Source organism: Staurois parvus, unplaced genomic scaffold, assembly GCF_062004578.1.
Source record: "Staurois parvus isolate SC_StPar_1 unplaced genomic scaffold, SC_StPar_1.0 ptg000205l, whole genome shotgun sequence".
Lineage (NCBI taxonomy): Eukaryota > Metazoa > Chordata > Amphibia > Anura > Ranidae > Staurois > Staurois parvus.
In genome coordinates this window covers 10,008,320-10,031,877 of record NW_028318001.1, presented here as the reverse complement: position 1 = coordinate 10,031,877, position 23,558 = coordinate 10,008,320, and the positions used below count along the sequence as shown (strand labels likewise).

At 43.9% G+C, this 23,558-nt stretch overlaps 1 protein-coding gene across 1 annotated transcript; it reads left to right on the top strand.

Moving 5' to 3' along the window:
* Positions 1-706: 706 nt before the first annotated feature.
* Positions 707-22,546, top strand: BPNT2 (3'(2'), 5'-bisphosphate nucleotidase 2). Its single transcript, XM_089678471.1, has 5 exons — positions 707-1,189; positions 10,616-10,775; positions 13,527-13,622; positions 16,661-16,822; positions 21,895-22,546. Exons 1-5 carry the CDS (start codon positions 824-826, stop codon positions 22,158-22,160), a joined length of 1,050 nt encoding a protein of 349 aa, XP_089534597.1. The 5' UTR covers positions 707-823; the 3' UTR covers positions 22,161-22,546.
* Positions 22,547-23,558: the final 1,012 nt, after the last annotated feature.

Here is a 23,558-nt window from a genome sequence, read left to right as displayed (position 1 = left end):
CCTCCAAAAATGTGATAGGTAGTCAGGAAATTAGATGTGTAATTTATGCTCCTTGAAATCCCAAAGGTGCTCCTTGGATTTTGGCCCATCTATGGATCTAGGCTGTGAAAAAGTCTCACACATGTGGTATCCCCATACTCAGGAGGCATAGCAGAATGTGTTTTGAAATGTAATTGTAAGTATGCCTGTGCTGTGTGTGAGAAACAACTTGCTAAAATGACAACCTGGTGAAAAAAAAAATTAATTTAATTTTACGAAAAATTGCGACACAAAATTACAACTTCAAAAAATAAATACCACCAAAACAAAGCTCTATTTGTGTGAACAAAATGATCATTTCATTAGAGTTCAGTGTTGCATGCCTGAGTAAACGTCAGATCCTGACAGAGTTGATAACTTACAGAGGGGTTGGGCAGAAGGGTGTGTCTGGTACTGAGGAGGTTAACAGTCAGTTGTGGAATGGACTTTACTGAAGGAAACCCACATACACTGAGAGAAAAGTCTTCTTTTTACATAAAATGTCCCATCCTGCTCTTGGCATTTTCTAGCTTCCATGGTATACTACTCAGCCCAACCAAGCCCTCAGCCCCAGAGCAGACACACCCACAGAGCTCTGACCAATGACAGGAGGGGGTGTGGACAGGTTAGGACGTGTGTCTATGGAGGCGCCCTGTTTGCTCCAAGCTGGCACTCCTTTCAGGCTCCTCCCCTTCCCATGACCCGGATGTAGTGCGGTCTGTGTGAGTGGCAGTGGCCGGGTCTCGGCGGATCGTCGGCCGGGGAGTAGGATGAGCCGCTGATCTGTCCTGTCCTCCGCTTACACATGGCGCCTATGGGCATCCGCCTGTCCCCTCTGGGGATCGGGGTGTTCTGCCTGCTGGGGCTTGGTGTCCTCTATCACGTCTACTCGGGGCTCCTGACATGGCGCCTGTCGGCCTTCATGTTGGGAGATCGGGCTGGCACGAGCGGAGGGGGCAGCGTGGTGGATCTGCGGGAGCTGCTGGCGGCGGCGGTGCAGGCGGCGGAGCTGGGCGGGGTGGAGGTGAGGACGGTGCGGGAGAGCAACAAGCTGAACGAGAACTCCAAGGGGAAGACCCGAGAGGGGGTGGAAGACAAGATGACCCGGGGGGACCTCCTCTCCAACCTGAGGATGGCAAGCCTCATCAAGAACTCCTTCCCCGGGGTGCAGGTCAGTCCACCGCCGACACTTCATCACCTGTGTGTAGGGGGCCCCACGTGTGACCCTGTGTGTGTGGGGGGGGGGCCCCACGTGTTACCCTGTGTGTGTGGGGGGGGGGCCCCATGTGTGACCCTGTGTGTGACCCTGTGTGTGGGGGGGCCCCACGTGTGACCCTGTGTGTGTGTGTGTGGGGGGGGGGGGCGGCGGCGCCCATGGCTGATTTTGCCTATGGGGGGGCCCCTCAAAGTGTGGTCCTCTATGCAGGTGGGGGGGGGGATTTCTGTCTGATCCTGTATATGGGGGGGCACAGTGTCTGATCCTGTACAATTTTTGATCTGGTCTATGGGGCACTAGGACCATATCGGCTGTCATGTATATCCTTCACCTACAAGCACTAAACCCAGGTGAAGCAGTAAGGCTCCATTCATACAGGTGACTGAAGTCCGTGTGAATGACAGCAGTGGGAATCTGCTCATCCCTGCTGTTTCTTCTGCCACCTGTGAGCAGCTAGCTGAGGCCACTGAGCCCTATACACTTCAATGACAGGTTGGTGGCGACCTCTGCTATCTGTGGCAATCTGCTGGGCCAGCAATTGTCTGTAGTGATCACTGCTGGCTGCTCGTTGTGTGAATTCTGAAGGATCTCTGCACAGATGTCAATCTAATGCCATCAGATATGCCCAGAGGCTGTGAATGCAGGCCCCAGTGCTGATCATACACATAGGTGCAGGTTCAACCGGTCTTTGATCACAAAAGAGCAAGGTAAAAATAGCACAGATTTGTGTCGCTGATCTGACATTTGAGATTGCCAGGAAAGTGCCATTTATACTTAGTAGACCCGATTAGAAAATCATAGGAAAAATACGTCTTTTGAAGCGATCGTACGATAATCTGATTGTTAGTACGCAACTTTCGTCCTAAATTATTTGAAGGGACAAACACAAAAAATGTTCTTGTACGATACCAGGTCATACGATTTTCGTTTTAATCAGCACAGTTTTCGTTTGAAAATAGAATACAAATACATTACATCCCTTCCGAATCTTCTTTCTGTCATACGAGAATTTTCACATCTTTAGTAACCTCCTCACTTTCGATATGAGACTAGCAGGCAAAAAAAAGAAGCGGACTATCATTCGTCCAATATTCTCATCGTGTATGGGGCATAAGGTGGTGCAGTAGTCCTGTCACCTCTGTCAGTCTCAGGTGGTCAGCACTGACTTTACCTGTTCTGTAGTTGGGCACAGAGGTGCTAAGCCTTGTAATGGGACACAGTCCTGTGTGGATCAGATTGTGCTGTGGACACAATAGGTGTGACACCATATCCTTTACTGAACCTTGCAAACATTTGTACAGTAAACTCTACAATAGATAAATGCAGTACAAACCTTTTATAATGGAGATAAGTCAGATCTTTATGGCACTTTTAAAGTGGAAAGTTTAATCATAGTTACATAGGTTGAAAAAAAGACAAAAAAACCCCAACAAATAGAAAACTATTCAGAGGAAGGTAAAATAAACCCCAATAAAGCATGATCCAATTTGGTTCCAAAGGGGAAAAAAATCCTTCCTGATCCCCAGGAGGTAATTAGATATTCCTGAGATCAACTACCCCTGGTGTTATTGGGAATTCTCTGATCTGTGTTTTGTTAAAAAAAAAAAATCTGTGCTGACCAGAACCAGTTCTTGGAGTCTATTCCACATTTTTACAGCTCTTACTGTGAAGAAGCCTTTCCATATGTGGAGGTTAAAGAAGTATGGCCAATGCTTTTTTGATTATACCTCTTATGTAGGTCACAGGAGCGCACTAACTTTTGCACTCCTATTACCCAAAATCAGCCAACAGGAGCTAAAGCTGACGTCGCTGAGCCACTGCAGGTTCTGGAAGGATCCTGTCCATATTGTCAGGATGCAAATGACTGATTGGCAGCTGGCCAGAGCTTGAGCCAGCCGCTTCTGCCCCCTCCACAGACCAGCACTCCAGTGAGCGGTTACTTAGTCACTGCTGTCCGCTCTGAGAAAACCAAGAATCAGCGTTTACTGTGCGAATTCCGCACCACATCAGAATCGCACCCCATTCATGCGAACCACTGCAGGTGTGTATGTTAACAACACCCTGAAAGCGGTCCTCAAAACCCGGTGCGATGTGCATAGGTGTGAATACCCAGGCGATCTAATTCTAGTGTGGACCAAAAAAAGGGTCCTGCACCTTCTGGGTGCGCTGCGATTAGAGCCATACAAAATGTATGGCTCCAGTTGCACCGCACACAAATCACATGTGATTTGCACAGGAATGTGGGTGGTTCCAGTGCGAATCACATGCGATGTATCGCACCACATATATGTGAACCCAGGCTTAATCTCTTTTCCTTCAGACATAGAGTGGTCCTCTGTAATGACCTGAAAGTGCAAATAACTCAACACCAAGTTTGCGATTTTGGCCCTTTTGTTTTTACATGCAGTCATGATTGATATACCTGGAGAACATAGGCAAGGCACAAGTTCTTATCTACATAATTGTTTGGGGCCAGCAGCTCAAATTTTTGAAGCAAAAGGGTCACCATCATGCATTTTCAAAAGCAGAAGTCTGCAATGTCAGCCTCACTATTTCATTTTAAATATATTCCTTAGTCATCAAGGATAGAAATCCTGTGTGTGCACCAAGTGCCTTTTACAAACCCAGATATTGCCCTGTAAAAGTAGCCGTGACATCATCACTGTGCTGTACATGGCCTGTTCAGAGAGGACCTGTGTGAGGGACCCAACAAGCCCCACCCACTTCAGGGGGGGTGGAGACAAGACCAGCCACCCTACACATGCAGAGAGGGCAGCAGTGACTGGTCTTTATTACAGAAAGCAACTGCACAGAGGAAACATTTCACACTGGATTACTGCACAGATCTGAGAGAAATATACAATGCACACCAACATTCCAGTAAGAATACACATAACTCTTGTATTTGGACAATATTTGATTATCCTCGAGTTCAGTTTTCAAGAGCTAAGGAACACTTCTTTCAACAATAGAAAAGGTTTTAAAATGCTGGACATCTGTTCTGAATATTTAAGCCCCTTCCACACGGGGCAGACTGAGGAGTCCACTTGGTCAGGGGGGAATCTGTCCGCTGGTTTTATACAGAATGGACACAGCCCACTCTCCTCTGTGGGTGGTCTGATGTAAATGAATCCACCTGTCCATTTACACCTTGCTGCCATCTGATCCGCTAGACCAGGGGTGTCCAAACTATGGCCCTCCAGCTGTTGAAGTACTACAAGTCCCATCGTGCCTCTACGTCTCTTGCCTGTGGATGTCAGTCTTGCAAGGCCTCATGGGACTTGCAGTTCCTCAGCACCTGGAGGGCCATAGTTTGGTTAACCCTGCGCTAGACGAATGGAGAACCGATCCCCATCCTTCTGTTTTTATCAGATTGGATGTAGGCGGGTGTCTGTTTACACCTACCGTTTCATAGAGGAGAAAGGAGGGTCCAATCAGGTCTGCAGGTTTTGGGTCCACCTATGTGAAAGGGGTCTTATGCCCATTGTAGCACTGGTTGTGGGGGTTCAGCTTTGGTTCACATAAGCCTAGAATGGGGAAAAACTGACCCATGTTCTTCTAGGAAACCTGTCATGAGAGAGCCGTGAAGCCTCCCATTTCTGGCCTCCCTTTGCCACACTAACCTTTTTTCATACGAAGAATCACAGACCCAGGGCAAGTATGCAAGTAAAGACTTCCAGCTTTTTGGATCTGCATATTTGCTGCAGGTCAAGCACGCTAACGTATTGAAGCAAGTGGGTGACCATAAGAACCAGCTCAGTAACCATTTCACAAGGAAGTCAACAGTGACAGCTGCTCCATTTGTCATGACATGTTTGCTGGAAGTTGTGATGCTAAACTTTTTCTCTGTGTCAATTTGCAGTTCGTCCAATATATGGCTGCTAAATCAAGGGTGGCAGTTTACTTTATTGTAACGTTTCTTTAAAGAACAGCTGCAGTTTTACGTAGTCAGGTTGAAGAAAGACATGTCCAAGTTCAACCAGAAATGTTTCAAGCTCAAGATCACATTGGTATATCGCATGTGATACGCACAGGAACCGCACCTCGTTCCTGGGTAAATCACATGCGATTTGTGTGCGGTGCGATTGGACCCATACATTTTGTATGGCTCTAATCGCACCGCACCCGCACCAAAAACACGCAGGACCCTTTTTTTTGGGTTGCACTAGAATCGGATCACATGGGTATTCACACCTATGCAATCCAATTTTACACATCGCACCGCGTTTTGCGAACCGCTTTCGGGGTGTTAACTTGACATACACACCCGCAGTGGTTCTCATGAGTGGGGTGGGATTCTGATGCAATGCAGAATTCGCACTGAAAACGCTGCAGATTCCACACCGCATCACTGTGAACCAGGGCTTACAGTGCACTTCTTGATTGCTTATCAGCAGGGCACTGTTGTGGTGACTGTTATTACACTTGGGGCTGTCATTGCCACATTTGGCAAACTGCTTGGAAGTGATAATGTCACCTCCAGGATACCCTTTTTTTTTTTTTTTTTTTAAACCATTGAAAGGCCGCAGCACCAAGCATTACACATGGTTGCAGGGTGGTTGTATTGCAGACTTTTTCACTTGAATGGGTCAAGTTTGACGGTAGTCCTGTTTGCTGAATGCAAACTGTGATCATTTAGAGCTGCAGCATGTGTACCACCCCTCCAGGCACCTCTGCCAGGTAAAGGAGGGCCATAAAGAACAGTTGGGTGATGTCTCCACACTCCCTCCACCCACAATCGTAAATGAGGCCTTCAGGTCGTATCATAGGGTGTGATATGGGTGTGGAGTGCAGCACATGAAGGAGACAACTCCTCTGCATTTTTCTTTCACTTTAGTTTCTTGATTGGGGCTTTTTCCCCTCTATAAATATACAGGCCCACTTGGGTCTCTCTCACATTAACAGTCTGTTTTAGGGGATTTGTCATTTGCAGCCTCCGTTGCTCGTTTAGTCTGGAGCAGGGCTTGACAAATTTGCTTTGGACCTTTAGAGCCAGCTAACAAAATTAGGAGACACTTTTTTTTAAATTGGCTGCCCGGCACCCTGAACTGTGTGCCAGCAAGGAGGAGGAAGATGTGTATAAGGTGGACCCCCTGGTCCCGCTGTACCAGTGTCCTGCAATCCTCCGCTGTCGGGCACCAGGACGCTGCTTCACCGGTCCAGGGATTTGAAATATCCTTGACTTTCTCTCATCTCTTCCCAGCACTGACCATAACAGGTTTTGATTGGCCATTGCCGTCCACATGACGGTGCTGACCAATTCGAATGCCTCTTGTTTGTACTCTGAGAGGTACGAATAGAGCAGAGCCTGTTCACATACATGTGGGCCAGCCACAGTGCCATGTTTACAAAGGTTCCTGTATGATTTCCAACCTGATACACTTTAACAATTTGCATTGGAATTGCACCTCCACCGCATGAACAAAATTGCACTGCACCAGCCTTTAAAATCGCTCTGCATCCCGCACCACATATATGTAATTCCAGGCTGAAAGAGACTGTCACCCACTTTCAAAAATATAAAACTGCACATAAAAGCACAAATAATAAAGTATATTAAATACTTGCGGTATTTTCCTATTCCATAAATATTTTTTATTGTGTTGCAATTTGACTACTCCAGGAAAGTAAGTTTCCTAGCGCAGCCCTTTCTTCCTTGCATGTCAGAGCGTTGTTCTGCATCTTAGTATTCTCTGTGCTGGCCCAGCACCTCTGCCTCTTCATTTACCTCCCTACATGACCTTTTATGTAGCTGCTGGGGGACCAGTGAAGGTGAATACTATAGGGTGTGACATGAGGGATAGCTCAGAGTCTGCTGGGGCTGCTGACATCAAATCCAAGATGGCAGCTCTCAACATTTTTTAGAGTTTTTGGATGTCTACACGAGGGTGGATTTTACATCTAAATATAATGCATAATGTATGTTAAAGGCACAAATAATTCTATGGGAAAACATCGGTTGAAATGAATGGTCTGGTGACAGGGTCCCTTTTTAAAAGAGCACATGTAGTGAGAGATATAGGGGGTAGCCTTTCAAGACTTCCTTCTAAGAATTCTAGTTGCCTGGCTTACTTTGGCCTCAATAGTTTGAGTTGCTGACATTGAAAAGAAAGCAGATTATAAAGTCTGAGTAAAATCAGAACTGATCTGCATCACTTTTCTGGGCCATTGTCTTGCAACGTTTTAAAGCCTTTGAAGCAGCATGGCTTGCAAGCTGCTAGCGTTTTCAGACATGAGCAGACCTTTGAAATCAACGAGAGGTTGTGTAAGGGTGATTTGTTTCAGCCTGGCCTTTTTAAAAAGTTGGGTTAAACCAGCGGATTTTACATTTTTGTAAGAAGCAGCAAATGAGCTTTGCTACAAGCCCTCACTGACCCCTGTAGCTACAAGTACTGTGGAGCCATTCATCCTCACAATTCACAGCAGAAGTGTTGAAGTGGGTCAGGTCATTCTCTCAGGCAGCTCAACTCAACCTAATATTCCTCCCAGAGTATCTGCTCTGATTTTATATTTGAGATTGGAATACACTGCTGGGAGGGGGATCAAGGGAAGATGAGCAAATTACTTGAAGAACAGCTTCTGATGCGAAATGTTGGGATGAATTGCACCACAATTCATTTTACTGTGGGATCAGCCATAGATATAATACATTTTTAATATATAAAATAATCTGAGGATATGGGTTATTTCAGCCAAAGACCAGAGCATTGCCGAGTTTGAGGTTAGCAGAACTAATCATAGCTTTCTAAGAAATATATCTTGTTAAAGTTTTAGTTTACATTGAATTTAATTATTAAAGAAAGTTTGAAATGAACTATTGAGCTGATGTGCAGAAACCTTTTATTCCACGGAGCGTAAAGAGTGGTAATAATGCGTCACTTGTGTGTGAACTCAACGTGTTGTACTTAGCCTTTCACATTCCTTTGCCTACCTATAATTTAGCAATTGAAACCTTTCATATAGTGGGGCCTTGTGAGAGAAGAGTCGGCTGATTCTGTAGCTTTGTTAAAGTGATTGTAAAGCTTTACATTTTTTTTTTAAATTAAAATAATAAACATGTCATACTTGCCTGCTCTGTGCAAAGGTTTTGCATTGAGCGCCCCGAAGCTTCTCTTCTAGGGTCCCCCCTGCTGGCATTCCTGTATGGGGGTACTTGTGCATGTTCGATTCCGAGCCAGGCTGTTTGTGTATTCGGACACACAGCCCAGCTCAACCCTGCCCCCCCCCCCCCACACTTTGCGCACAAGTTTTGATGGATAACAGGAGCCAAGGGCTCTGATTGTTCTCGGCCAAGCCTGTTTGGAAGAGGAGCTGCTGCAAACGTGCATAGTGCTGCTTCAAGATCAAGCTCAGGTATTTGGCTGCGGGGGAGATGCTGCAGGGGAGCTACTGTTGAAAGATTTTTTTTTTACCTTAATGCAGAGAATGTAAAAAGGTGAAAAACCTGTTTCCTATTCAACTACTTTAAAGTGATTGTAAAGGTCATTTGATTCCTTTTTTTTTTTTTTAATGTCATACTACCTGCTTTGTGCAATAGTTTTGCACAGAGCAGCCTTGATCCTGTTTTGGGGTCCCTTGCCAGTGCTCCAGGCTCTTCTAATTTCTGAGTGCTCCCATAGCAAGCAGCTTGCAATGGGTACACACCTGCTGGCTTTATCCTCAGCAGGGCTTTGTGTGTCCATTGTCACACACAGCACAATTCAGCCACACCTCCTGCTCTCATCACCGGCTGTCATTGAAAGCAGCGGTAGCCAATAGCAAGAGTGAGCTGCTGCCCTCAGGCACAGTGCTGGATCAAGATCGGACTCGGGAAAGTATTTGGGGAGGCTGGGGGGAGCTGAACACAGGTTGGTTTACCTTTTAATGCTTCTGCATTTACAGCCACTTTAAATAGTGACATGTTTCTGTTAGCTGTGAATTTAGTGTATCCTATTGATTTTGCTTTATTTGGACTTGTTTTCTCTGGCTGAGATGAAATGTCTGAGCCTCCTTTTGTCATTCTTCCATGTGGCCCAAATTCTGTTGATGGTTTGTATGGCTTTAGCTTTACAGTTTGTCTCTGTACAAAGAAAGCTTGCTACTGCCAGCTAGAAGTGTGGTGGCAGAACTGGTTTTGGTTCTGGAGTACCTCCATAAAGTTGTGAGTGTTGTTCTTTATTGTGTGTTTGCATTGGAATAAATCCCAACATGTAAATTCATCCCTTGTGAATGAAATAAATAATTAGTGACAGGTCCTCTTTATGGTGAGTAAGACCCCACATCTCTCCTCTACAATGTAAAGCATTAGATCAAAAAAAAAAAAACATTGATCTAGTGCTTTAAGAGAAAAAAAAAATGGCCTTGTTTACAAGGCGCTGGAACCGGAAGTGACATCGCTCCGGTCCTCCAAGGGCATATAGATGAGTGGAGGCCACCTTTCATAGCGCTGGGATAGTTTCTTAATTTCTCAGGTAAGAGAACTACCTGGAACTACTGGGCAGCGGGTTTTTTCGGCACCTCTATCTGTGATTTTTTTTTTTTTCATATTGGCCGATAGGGGTGTTTTTGGCCACTGAAATGTCGGTGCACCCCTACTTTCATGTGAATTGAAGGCGTAGACGCACCATCCAGCCCCACTACCAGCAGCCTGTTAGACTTCACAAGTAGCTGAAAAATTTGGTGCCTGATCACTGTACCGAGTGGGACCAACGTCTGAATATGACCCTATAAAATGAAACCCAAAGTCCCTGTACCGCTGTCATAACACAAGACTTTGTACTGTATGTGGCTAATGCCACATACAGTTTATACAGCACTGACAGCAGCCCAGCCAAGCTTGGCCTAAGCATACTAGTAAAGTGATTACAAAGCTAGAGTAAGGCTTTAAGATAGAAAAGAGGACATCCGTCCAGCTTCTGTTAAGACCCCGTTCACACTTCAGTGCTTTTCAAGTCAAAGCTCGACACTCAACAAGTAAAATCCCATTATTTCCAATGGCCCCTGTTCACACTTGAGCGTTCTGTTGTCTGTAGCAAAATGCCTGTCGCTCAAAAAAGTATTTGCGCTACTTTTCAGGCAGATCTGAGCACTTTGTCAGGTGTTTTCAGCTCAAACAGCAGCTTCTATTGGCCACAGCAAAAACTCCTAAATGAAAAACGCCTATAATATTTGCACATCTGCTGAAAAAAAACCGCCCAGACACCTGAAAACGCACAGCTTAGTGTGAATGTCGCCTAAACCTTTCCAGTCTGTGATCAGGGCTTCTTTTAGCTCAGTAGCACTCTATCCTTGTAGTGAGCTTAGCTGTATGGTAGGGGATGTATCTGGGACACATTGTAATACAGAACAATTGCCTGTGTGTATATTTGAACTGAAGAGAACTATTCAAATGTTCTGTTTCAGGTGAATACTGAAGAGCACCTTGAGGAAGCTGATAAAGAGTCAATCTGGGATCGAAAAATGCCAGATGATATTAAAGACAAAATCCAGACTGCAAAATTAGTTCCCACAGAAAGTATTACTGTATGGATTGATCCCTTGGATGCAACACATGAGTATACAGGTATATAGGTTTTAATATTGCCCCTTTATTGGTGTAAGTGGGAGGAATAGTGCCCAATTGTTGGTGTCAGCAGGAGGAATAGTTCCCAGTTGTGTCAGTGGACAGAATAATGCTCCATCACTGGAGGCAGTTTGAGGAATAGTGTCCTATTGTTGGTGTCAGTGGGGGGAAATAGTGCCCCATCATTGGTGTTGGTGGCAGGAATAATGCCCTATTATTGGCGTCAGTGGGAGGAATAGTGTCCTATTGGTGTCAGTGGGGGGAAATGGTGCCCCAGCATTGGTGTCGGTGGCAGAAATAGTGCCCTATTATTGGTATCCGTAGGAGGAATAGTGTCCTATTGGTGTCAGTGGGGGGGAAATAGTGCCCCATCGTTGGTGTCAATGGGAGAAATAGTGCCCCATCGTTGGTGTCAATGGGAGAAATAGTGCCCCATCGTTGGTGTCAATGGGAGAAATGGTGCCCCATCATTGGTGTCAATGGGAGAAACAGTGCCTCATCGTTGGTGTCAATGGGAGAAATAGTACCTCATTGTTCACATCATAGCAGTAATTATGCCCCATTGTTGATGGGAGGAAAGGAATATTGTCTTGTATCAATGGGAGGAAAAGTGCCCCAAGGGCCGGATTAAGGCAAGCAAAGGGCCACATCTGGCCCCCAGGCCACAGTTTGGAGACCACTGACCTAGAGGAAAGTGTAGGGGTTTTTTTTTTTTACTCTAAACAAATGAGTTACTTTTTAAGAAAACGTACCAGTTTTTAGGCTGATAAATATGAAATCTAAAATGTAATAAAACACGAGTTTTCTTTTTTATATACAGTCAGGTCCATAAATATTGGGACATCGACACAATTCTAACATTTTTGGCTCTATACACCACCACAATGGATTTGAAATGAAACGAACAAGATGTGCTTTAACTGCAGACTGTCAGCTTTAATTTGAGGGTATTTACATCCAAATCAGATGAACGGTATAGGAATTACAACAGTTTGCATATGTGCCTCCCACTTGTTAAGGGACCAGAAGTAATGGGACAATTGGCTTCTCAGCTGTTCCATGGCCAGGTGTGTTATTTCCTCATTATCCCAATTACAATGAGCAGATAAAAGGTCCAGAGTTCATTTCAAGTGTGCTATTTGCATTTGGAATAGGTTGCTGTCACCTCTCAAGATGAGATCCAAAGAGCTGTCACTTTCAGTGAAGCAAGCCATCATTAGGCTGAAAAAACAAAACAAACCCATCAGAGAGATAGCAAAAACATTAGGTGTGGCCAAAACAACTGTTTGGAACATTCTTAAAAAGAAGGAACGCACCTGTGAGCTCAGCAACACCAAAAGACCCGAAGACCACGGAAAACAAGTGTGGTGGATGACAGAAGAATTCTTTCCCTGGTGAAGAAAACACACATCACAACAGTTGGCCAGATCAAGAACACTCTCCAGGAGGTAGGTGTATGTGTGTCAAAGTCACCAATCAAGAGAAGACTTCACCAGAGTGAATACAGAGGGTTCACCACAAGATGTAAACCATTGGTGAGCCTCAAAAACAGGAAGGCCAGATTAGAGTTTGCCAAACGACATCTAAAAAAGCCTTCACAGTTCTGGAACAACATCCTATGGACAGATGAGACCAAGATCAACTTGTACCAGAGTGATGGGAAGAGAAGAGTATGGAGAAGGAAAGGAACTGCTCATGATACTAAGCATACCACCTCATCAGTGAAGCATGGTGGTGGTAGTGTCATGGCGTGGGCATGTATGGCTGCCAATGGAACTGGTTCTCTTGTATTTATTGATGTGACTGCTGACAAAAGCAGCAGGATGAATTCTGAAGTGTTTCAGGCAATATTATCTGCTCATATTCAACCAAATGCTTCAGAACTCATTGGACGCCGCTTCACAGTGCAGATGGACAATGACCCAAAGCATACTGCAAAAGCAACCAAAGAGTTTTTTAAGGGAAAGAAGTGGAATGTTATGCAATGGCCAAGTCAATCACCTGACCTGAATCCAATTGAGCATGCATTTCACTTGCTGAAGACAAAACTGAAGGGAAAATGCCCCAAGAACAAGCAGGAACTGAAGACAGTTGCAGTAGAGGCCTGGCAGAGCATCACCAGGGATGAAACCCAGCGTCTGGTGATGTCTATGCGTTCCAGACTTCAGGCTGTAATTGACTGCAAAGGATTTGCAACCAAGTATTAAAAGTGAAAGTTTGATTTTTGATTATTATTCTGTCCCATTACTTTTGGTCCCTTAACAAGTGGGAGGCACATATGCAAACTGTTGTAATTCCTACACCGTTCACCTGATTTGGATGTAAATACCCTCAAATTAAAGCTGACAGTCTGCTGTTAAAGCACATCTTGTTTGTTTCATTTCAAATCCATTGTGGTGGTGTATAGAGCTAAAAATGTTAGAATTGTGTCGATGTCCCAATATTTATGGACCTGACTGTATTTGTAATGGGGTTATATTGTATGGCCAGTCAGCATACAAAGAGCACATATAAAGCACTTGGCATTTGTGACTGCCTTTTAAAAAGATCGCTACCTAGTAGTTCTCTGCATGTTATTGTCTAGGAAGTGGCCAGCAAACTCAGTGCTATTCTTATAAATATCTTCACTTGACAATGTCCTTAGTTTAGCTTTTTTGTAAAAGTAAAAAGCAAAGTGAATGCAGTGTTTTTACAGTTTCCCCAACATTTGCTATTATCAACTGTTCCTTTTTTTTTTTTTTTTGTGACTAGAGAATCTTGTTAACTATGTTACAACTATGGTATGTGTTGCTGTGGATGGAAAGCCTGTTATAGGAGTAATACATAAACCTTTCACGCATTATACTGGTAAGTTGTGTTTTTTGTGGTTTTTTTTTTTTTGTTTTTATATATATATATGTATGTATGTATGTATGTATATATGTATGTATGTATATATGTATGTATATATATGTATATATGTATGTATATATATATATGTTAGTGTGTACCTATGCTTAGCACATTCTACAAGTATGTGTAAGTATAATGTGAATTAATGGTGTTCCTCACATGATTATCTGCTTCCTGCTGGGTAGAGGTGTCGTTCTGAGACATTCTGCTGGTACGTCCAACAGACTAAGCACAGGTCAGGGTACAGAGTTGCTGTGATTGGCCCTGGTAACCAATTACAGCAATTGCATTACCAGTAATGGCCGGCACAGTCGAGAGATATTCAATGAATTTACTATCAACTATTTACTTGAGTCGGTCGGGATCGGTCGGCGTATGGGGGTATATTTCCTGCCGCATTTGCAAAATAGATCATCGCAGCTTTGGCATGTGTAAACCCCCAACCGCTGCCTCTGCAGCTAAAGGGGTAGCGGTTGAGGGGTGGTAAAGTCATGACTCAACCACTTGGTTTTACGCACAACATCCCCCTCAATTCCCCCCCCCCCAATCTTTCGTGTGCATGATCCCTAATAGTGCTGCCAATCACAGTTCACCACACCAGTGATAGTGTTGCTAGACCTGTGTAGCTAGAATCAGTGTTCCTGATTGCCACTACACCAGACCAGTGCAGCAAGCAACAGTTTTCCAGATCACCGCCATACCAGTTCCAGTGTCACCAGACCACTGTATGCCAGCAACAGTGTTCCTTAACACCACCACACCAGTTAAAGAGTCACCACACCAGTGTAGGCCAGGAACAATGTCCTCGATTGTTGCCACACTAGCCCCCGGTGTCACCAGACTAGTGTAAACCATCCAACAGTGTTCCTGAATGCCACTACACAAATCCCACTGTCAGACCAGTGCAGCCAGCAACAATATTCCTGACCTTTGCCTGTTTGCTGACCATGTCTCTGGTTGCTGTATGAACTGACCCATCTGCATGTCTGATTGACTATTTTCCTGTGAGACACCAGTCCCAGCTACCCCTGCAGACAACTGCACTCCATAAGGCCTCTGTATTTCTTCCATTCTTCAGCCTCCTGTACTTCTTGGTCAGTGAACATGGCATTCCTGGGGACAGCCATGCACCAGTAGGTTAGGCTCGCTTGGCTTATAGGAAATATGGGACTGCTATAGGTGACGCTGCACTAAGCCATTTTCCCTGACCACTCATACAGAGGTGACCACTACATTGGTTTTGACACAATTGGTTAATTTGTGTCATACACAAGATACAATTTCTGGTACGTAATCAGTCCAGACACTGAAAGGCACACATGTGGTATCCTCATACACTGGACGAGTAGTAGAATACTTGTACAGGGACTAAATCGGTGTCCCAATCTACTTGTCCCTCGTGACAATCTACTTTTCCATATACAATTTGTTTTTTTTGCTTTTTCTTTTTTTTTTAAACCAAAACCTTATTTAAATCAGAGGTGATATTAGGACTGTTTTAAAAACAAAAGGGGTTTTATGGTGACTGCACACGGGGACACCTTGCAGCGTAGTGAGTACCAATTGGCTGCTTGTCAGGAAAGGGGAGTGTCGGGCTTATCCTTTTATCCATTTCACTGCCAGAGACGTTTTTGCTTTGTTTGCACAAGAATCATTTTAGGCCTGAAGATTGCACAAAACCTCCAAAGATTGTATATTTTCTGAAATCAGAAACCACAGAATAAAATAGTGGTAGTTCCAAATTTTTATGTCGCATGATATTACCACCAAATTTCAGTAAAAAATGCACTTTAATTTTAGGGGACAAAAGAAAGCAATACATTACCCTATTTTTTTGCGACATATAAAAGATGAGGTTGCAGCGAGTAAATATCCAACTTGTCAAACCTTGCGTGCACTTGTGAAATGGCGATGAACTTCAGTACCCTATATTTTCTATAGGTGACGCTTTTACATCCCGATCACATCGGGTGCAACTTGGCATGTGATTTGCATGCCATGCGACTTGCAAATCATATGCCAAGTCGCACCCTATTGTCCGGTATTAGAGCAGTCATATTGGTGCTGTTCTTACGTGGTCGGAGCCGCACTGATTTCTAAAGTGCATGCACTACTTTTGGTGCGATTTGCATAGACATCTGTATCAGATGTCTTGCAAATCGCAGCTGAAATTGGCAGGTTACCCGATTTTGAAATCGTGCGACTTCAAAATCGGCTTTGATGTGACGGGGGCTTAAAGCCCCTTCTAGGTCATCAGTATAGTGTACGGAGGAGGTCTGGTGCTAGAATTATTGCTCTCATTCTGGCGTGCACAGCGACATGTAACGTGTATCGCAATCAACATTTTAATGCGTAGGTGCCCCAGCGTGTGCTTTTACGTTTGTATGTGGGGGGGAATTTTTGGAAGGGGGGGATGTTATGTGCTTGTGTAACTTTTTTTTCATTTTGTACAATTTAACTTTTTTTTTTTTTTTCTTTTTTTCATCACATAGGAGACAATGACCCCTATGTGATGATTTTTTGTCTCCCCTCTGCTCCCCTGCACCGCATTACATTCTTTCCAGGCCTTAGTTGCCGAGAATCTCTCAACGGGGACCTGGAAGTGACATAACGTCACTTTCGGGTCATGACAAGGAGGGGAGCGGATATATCTGCTCTCCTCCCTCCCCTATAGCTGTCGGTGCTGAGCCAGTCCTGGGCCTGCAGAAGGTGTTAAGAAAAAAAAAAACTACATGTCCCGCGTGTCTGGTGATAGGAATTCAACAGCCGTGTGTGTGTGATAATAGCTCCCCCCCCCCCCCCCAAGTCACCCCTTGTCTCCGCCCCCTACCCACCTCCATGCTCTGTCCCTTGGTTTTGCCCCTCCTACTCACCTCCCAGTATTGCCCCTTTTAGGGATACGCATTTCTGTTATTGCTATATTTACTGTCTTTCTGTACCTCTCAACCGCTGTAGAGAACATTCAAAATTAGGGTTTTATTTTCCTTTCATAGCATGGGCGATGGTAGAAGGAGGCTCAAATGTGAAGAGACGGGCATCTTATGATGAGAAAAGTCCAACAATCATTGTGTCTCGAAGCCATTCTGGGAAAGTCAAAGAAGTGACCCTCCAAACTTTTGGCAATCATACTAAAATCATATCTGCTGGAGGATCAGGTTTGTACAGAACTCGTGCATTATTTAAAGGAGTTGAATAGTCTATCCTTGCCTTACCTTGAAAACTGTATTAACAATGTATCTAATATTGACATTGGTTTGATATTCTCTTGCAGTCTGAATGTTTTTAGGATATTTACTCTAACACCTATCTGACACTATAGTTTTTAAGGTGTTTCACAATTTTAGAAGGAGCCCTTTTTGCTGATTGAGTTATACACAGCATAATCTTGAGATAGCTGGAGAAGAATTAAGTACTTATAGGTTTTAAACTGAAAGTGCAGTATAAATATATAAATTAAGCATTCTAATCAGCTGCCACAAGATGCCAAAAAGACCTTTTACTTCTTGACCAAGCTCCACTAACTATCACAGTTACATCTGTGTGGCAGGTTCAAATAAAGACCCATTTCTTTAGTTTAACCAAAAGACAAGCATAACATAAAACCATAGTTTCTGAAAACCTGAACCCGCATTTGTTCCTGACGAATGCAAATAACCTTTTAAACATGGTCCAATATGCTCGAATAGGGACAAAATTCCTTCCTCATCCCCAAATTCAACCAGATACTCCCTCAATTGACAATCTACAATGTTGTTTAACTACTTTAAACCAAGAAAACGGGTGGCAGTAGAGCCATCCGAATGCTTCCACCTAACAAGTTAGCCCTGTTGCTTGCCTGCAGCAGGGCTAAAAGCAGAGAGAACTTTGTGCCCTGGGCCCAGACCTGCCCCAAGCATTGGGCAATACAAATTGTGCATCCCTGCAACAATGAATGGGCTGAGCAAAGCCCAAGCGCCAGGACGCAATTTCTAGTCTAGTTCTCCTCTGCTTTGCAGAAACTGCCTTTTGAACCTTTCAGGGATATCCTTATGTCTGCCCTTTCTTGTTGCTCTCACTAATGCTTGGAGAATCTCTCTGTTTGCAGCCTTATCCTATCCTTTCTAAGTGTTGCACAAGGACAAAGAGCTTAAGGCATCCTTCCTCCCAAAGATGGTATTTGTTTTCCACCATAACCAGGACATTGTCCTTCACTCTTTATGTTCTTCAAAACATCCTAAGGAAATTTTTCTTTACGGTCTGGACATGGTGGGTGCTGTTAGTGTAGCTCTCAGCTACTTTGTTTAGGCAGTTGTATTCCCTTTTTGCCCTTCCTAAAGATACCTGCAGGGGTCTCCTTGCCTTTTGCGCCAGCATTGCTGAGTGGATCAGACAAGTTTATTATTGGGGACTATAGCCTGGTTCCCTTCCCATGGGCTTTTTAGCATCAGTTCTCAGATTTAAAAGACTGCCACATGGGATTCTGGTCACATGTTTACGTTCTACCAGGTGAATGTTCAGGTCTCCTCTGATGCCACTTTTGTGCTTAAAGTGGAGCTAAATTCTTTGATACTTAATCTTTCATTGGTCTGACGCAAGGCTTCACAAATTGTATTTACTTATTGCAGGTACTTGTATAGCGCCGTCATTTATGCAGCACTTTACATATATATATTGTAAACTCACATCAGTTCCTAACCCTCAAGGGGTGTCAAATCTAAAGTCCCTAACTTACATTCATATACTAGGGACAATTTAGACAGGATCCAGTTAACCTACCAGCATGTCTTTGGAGTGTGAAAGGAAACCAGAGTACCCGGAAGAAACCCATGCCATGGTTGGGATTCGAACCAATGACCCTAGTACTGTCAGGTGGAAATGCTAACCATTTAGCCACGTGCTTCACTCAAATTTACTTTGAATCTAGGAGCTAGCTGAAAAAATTTAGGAGCCAGGGCTGTCAGTGCCCGGGACTTCATGCAATGCGATTAACCACACGGCAATCACCGCAAAACCACTAAATGGAAAATAATGGCACCTGAACCTGTGTTTTGTGAGCATAGTGATTATTCCGCAATCCCAAAACACCTAGGTGTAAATGGAGCCACCCTGGTTCACACATGTGATTCTGGATTTGTTTTGAAACTCAGATTCACATGACGGGATAAATATTGTGTTCCTGTTGAGGTGTTTCATGCAGGTGTGATCCTAACTCATTGTATTTTGAGTCAAATAATGAAAAGGGTCCTGTGCGAGTTTGGAGCGGTGCGTTCCAGACACGCAAGTGATAGAATAGAGGCATGCGGAGAGAAGTGTTCACATAGGATTGCTATTGACAAGTTTTTTGGGTTTTTTTTTGAGTTTTCCTATTGAAGCCTATGGGAGGCATTTTCCCTTTGAAGCCTATGGGAAGCAGTGTGTGAACCCAGGTGCCAGGACACAATTTCTAGTCACCATGGCGATCTGGCGCCTGTGATTTGTTGAGCCCTGGTCTGATGTCCCTTGGTGCCGACATCTTCTACCTGGGTTTCCCTCTGTTCTTTTGATCTCTCCCATTGCTTGCTAGAAAACTGAGGCTAGTAGGGAACTGTGGGGTTATATAGGCGGATGTCCATACTGCCTTCTGTTTTGCCAATGTGCAGACACCTAAAGGTAGCTCCATGTAACCCAGTTTAGATGATTTAGATATAAAGCCTGTGTCCTAGTCTGTACTCCAGGAAATAGATTTTACTATAAGTTGTAATTCCAAAAATCTCCCCAATGGATTCCCTTCATTTGCAGGGATTTTCTCTCACTTTCTGTTTGGCTATGGGGCAGGAATTTGAAGATAAATCTCCCCCGTGGCAAAAGAAAACCTGACGGGGGTTATGACCCTTACTCTATCCAAAATGGGGGGAAAAAAAGGTTTGCCTGTAGTTCTACTTTAATCACTTCTGCTCTCTGATCACCACAACATAAGACTATTTTGTAGACCAAGATCAGAACTAGGAGGATTGAGACAACACATGAACCGTGCAGAGGACACAGGACAGCTCTGGATTTCTAACAAGATCAACAAGTTTATTGTTGCATTTATGAGGCTCATAAAACAAAATGCTATAAATGGTACACTGCTCAAAAAAATTAAAGGAACACTTTGAAAACACATCAGATCTCAATGGGGAAAAATATCATGCTGGATATCTATACTGATATGTACTGGGTAATGTACTAGGAACATAAGGATGCCCCATCATTTGATGAAAACGATCAACCTACAGAGGACTGAATTAAGACACCCTGAAAACGTGAAAAAATCATGCAGAAGGCTAATCCATTTTGCTGAAATTTCATTGCAGCAACTCAAAATGGTACTCAGTAGTTTGTATGGCCCCCAAGTGCTTGTATGCATGCCTGACAACGTCGGGGCATGCTCCTAATGAGACGACGGATGGTATGTCCTGAGGTATTTCCTCCCAGATCTGGACCAGGTCATCGCTGAGCTCCTGGACAGTCTGAGGTGCAACCTGGCGGCATTGGATGGACCGAAACATGATATCCCAAAGGTGTTCTATTGGATTTAGGTCAGGCGAGCGTGGGGGCCAAATCCTTCATCCTCCAGGAACTGCCTGCGTGCGTACTCTCGCCACATGGGGCCGGGCATTGTTGTGCACCAGGAGGAACCTAGGACCCACTGCACCAGCGTAGGGTCTGACAATGGGTCCAAGGATTTCATCCCTATACCTAATGGCAGTCAGGGTGCCATTGTCTAGCCTGTAGAGGTCTGTGTGTCCCTCCATGGATATCTCTGCCCAGACCATCACTGACCCACCACCAAAACTGTCATGCTGTACGATGTTACAGGCTGCATAATGTTCTCCACGGCTTCACCAGACCCTTTCACGGCTGCCACGTGCTCAGGGTGAACCTGCTCTCATCTGTGAAAAGCACAGGGTGGCAGTGGCAGACCTGCCAATTCTGGTGTTCAATGGCAAATGCCAATTGAGCTCTATGGTGCTGGGTAGTGAGTACAGGGCACACTAGAGGGTGTCGAGCCTTCAGGTCACCCTCATGAAGTCTGTTTCTGATTTTTTGGTCAGAGACTTTCACACCAGTGGCCTGCTGGAGGTCATTTTATAGGGCTCTGGCAGTGCTCATCGTGTTGCTCCTTGCACAAAGGAGCAGATACCGGTTCTGCTGATGGGTTATGTACCTTCTATGGCCCTGTCCAGCTCTCCTAGAGTAGCTGCCTGTCTCCTGGAATCTCCTCCATGCTCTTGAAACTGTGCTGGGGGAAACACTGCAAACCTTCTGGAAATGGCACGTATTGATGTGCCATCCTGGAGGAGTTGAACTGCCTGGGCAACCTCTGTAGGGTCCAGGTATCGCCTCATGCTAACAGTAGTGACATCGACCCTAGCCAAATGCAAAACTAGTGAAAAAGTCAGAAAAGATGAGTAGGGAAAAAATGTCAGTGGCCTCAATCTGTAAAGCCATTCCTGTTTTAGGGGTTGTCTCATTGTTGCCCATCTAGTGTGTCTGTTGTTAAGCAATTTCAGCTGCTTTGGTGTTAATGAAATTAATGACCCCCTTTGCTACTTAACTGACAGATCAATATTCCAGGATTTAAAGGGACACATTTTAATCAGAGTATAGCATCAGGTCAATTAAATTTTTTGAGCAGTGTAAAATAAACATTCCAAATGGAGCAAATAGAAGTTCATTGTTGGGGTTCACATTCACAAAGTTTTTGTTTTCAATATCTGATAATGCGGTCCTTGCGTCATCAGAAGTCCATAGCTGCCCTCATAGACTGAGCAACTTGCCCAGAAGTAATATGATGGGAAAAGGGGGGCAGCAAGCGTGACTGCTGTGGTGAAAATGAAATTTAAAAAGGAAAAATGGCAGGCAGTTATGGCCTCTGGCCCCAGTACACCCTGTTTTACAATGAGTAACAAAATTCCTTATTTTGTTAAGGACATATGGGGAGATTTGCTAAAACTGGTGCAGCATTGCATAGTAACCAATCAGTAAATTCAGCTTGTTCAGTTAAGCTTTGACAATAAAACCTGGAAGCTGATTGGTTACTATGCACAGCTCCACAAGATTTTACGTGCACCAGTTTTAGTAATTCTCCCCCATTGTGTCATCTTGTAAGTTTCTACTTTTCCACCAATCATTGGTAAGATCTTGTCAGCATTTTAATTTTATGTCCTTTCAGTAATGCTAGAATTCTGAATATTCTCACTTTTTTTTTTTTTTTCCATCCAAGGTTATAAAGTTCTCTCTTTGCTTGATGTGACTGGGAATGAAAAACAAGAAACAGCTGATGTGTATATTCATGTCACCTATATCAAGAAGTGGGACATTTGTGCGGGAAATGCCATACTCAGTGCACTTGGTGGTCAGATGACTAACCTTAAAGGAGAAGATGTCATTTATACTGGACTAGATGGAAACGAAGGAGGATTGCTAGCTAGCATTGGGATGGACCATAATGCACTTGTTGAAAAGTTAGCTTCAAAAATCTCCGATTGAAAAAAGAAAAGCGAGAAAATCTATCAGATTATACACTATACTTTAAGACTTGTTTACAGAAACTGGATTTGAGTCTATGGTTTGACTGTCGGTACAGTATGGTGTTTTCAAGCCGGAGGACTTGAGTATTTTTCTGCTGTAATATTCTGAGTTTGTGCAGCTCGGAAGCCAAAATGACCACATTTGATTCAAGAGACTGTAATACTGACTGTGTTAAAGTAGTATTGACTTTGGAGAATGTGTGACTTAACAAAGTGTTCATCTATTACGATTTTGCTTTGAAGATCTATTGGTGGAAGCTAAAATTTTATTTTAAGTAAAACATGACTTTTTTTTTTCACTCCAGCCTTCGCAGTAACATTATTAAAAAGAATAATAAAAAAGCACAGTGCGTTGCTGCTTTTTGCCACAGCAAACGGTGTATCTCAGCAGGAAATTCATTTTTGATAAATCCTGTTTTTAAGAAATTCTTGAAAAAAGATTTAGAAGAATGATGGGATAAAAAAGGACTTCAAGAGTGTTCCTCGAATAACAAAACGCTTTATAGTGCTGCCTATATAATTCAGCCGATGTCAGAGCTGAAACCTGTAGGCAGACCTCCTTTGCTACTCAAAGCAACAGCAGTCTGCTGGGGTCACCTCTTGCACAGATTTTGTTTTCTTAAGTCTCACATTAGAACATTGTGGCAATAGCATATACTGTGAGTTGGGTGAAGGGTCTAACCCTATTTAAGCACCAACCTTCTGCAAATCTGTATTTGCTTGGAATGTTTGTGGGCTCCAGCAGGACTGTCAGGAAGGTGAGGGTATACATATAAAGGTATTCTCTGGCACCTTTTCTTGCCCACTTATTGGAGAAACTTAGCTTAAAGTGTATGTTTGCATAAAATGAATAAAAAAAAAATTGCAATACATGGGCATTTGTCCATGTTTAATCTTTAAAGTGGTAGTAAAAAGCGTGTGTGGTTTGTTTTTTTTTTTTTTTTTAACTTTTATCCACAGGTAAGCTTATAATAAAGCTTACCAGTAGGAAAAATGAATATCTCGTAAATGTCCGCCATTTAGGAGATATTCCAGAGAACAGCAGCCGGAGATATCACCGACACGTGCTCTGAAGGAACGGTTTACCCGTGCTGTTCCTTCAGAGTTGTGTGCCATGCCTGGGGCTCCAACGTGCATGTGCGGGAATGACATCACAGCTTAGCCAGTCTGACGGTCAGAGCCCGCAAATCCGGAAGAAAGACCGGGTGAGGATGGAGGCCCTGTCAGCAGAGGGCTTTGTTTTAAGGTAAGTATTGCATAATGTGCTAGTACGCGATGCATAATAGCACATTATATTACCTTGCAGGGGGAAATCGTGTGTGTTCCCCCCCCCCCCCCCCCCCCCAAGAGACTTTAC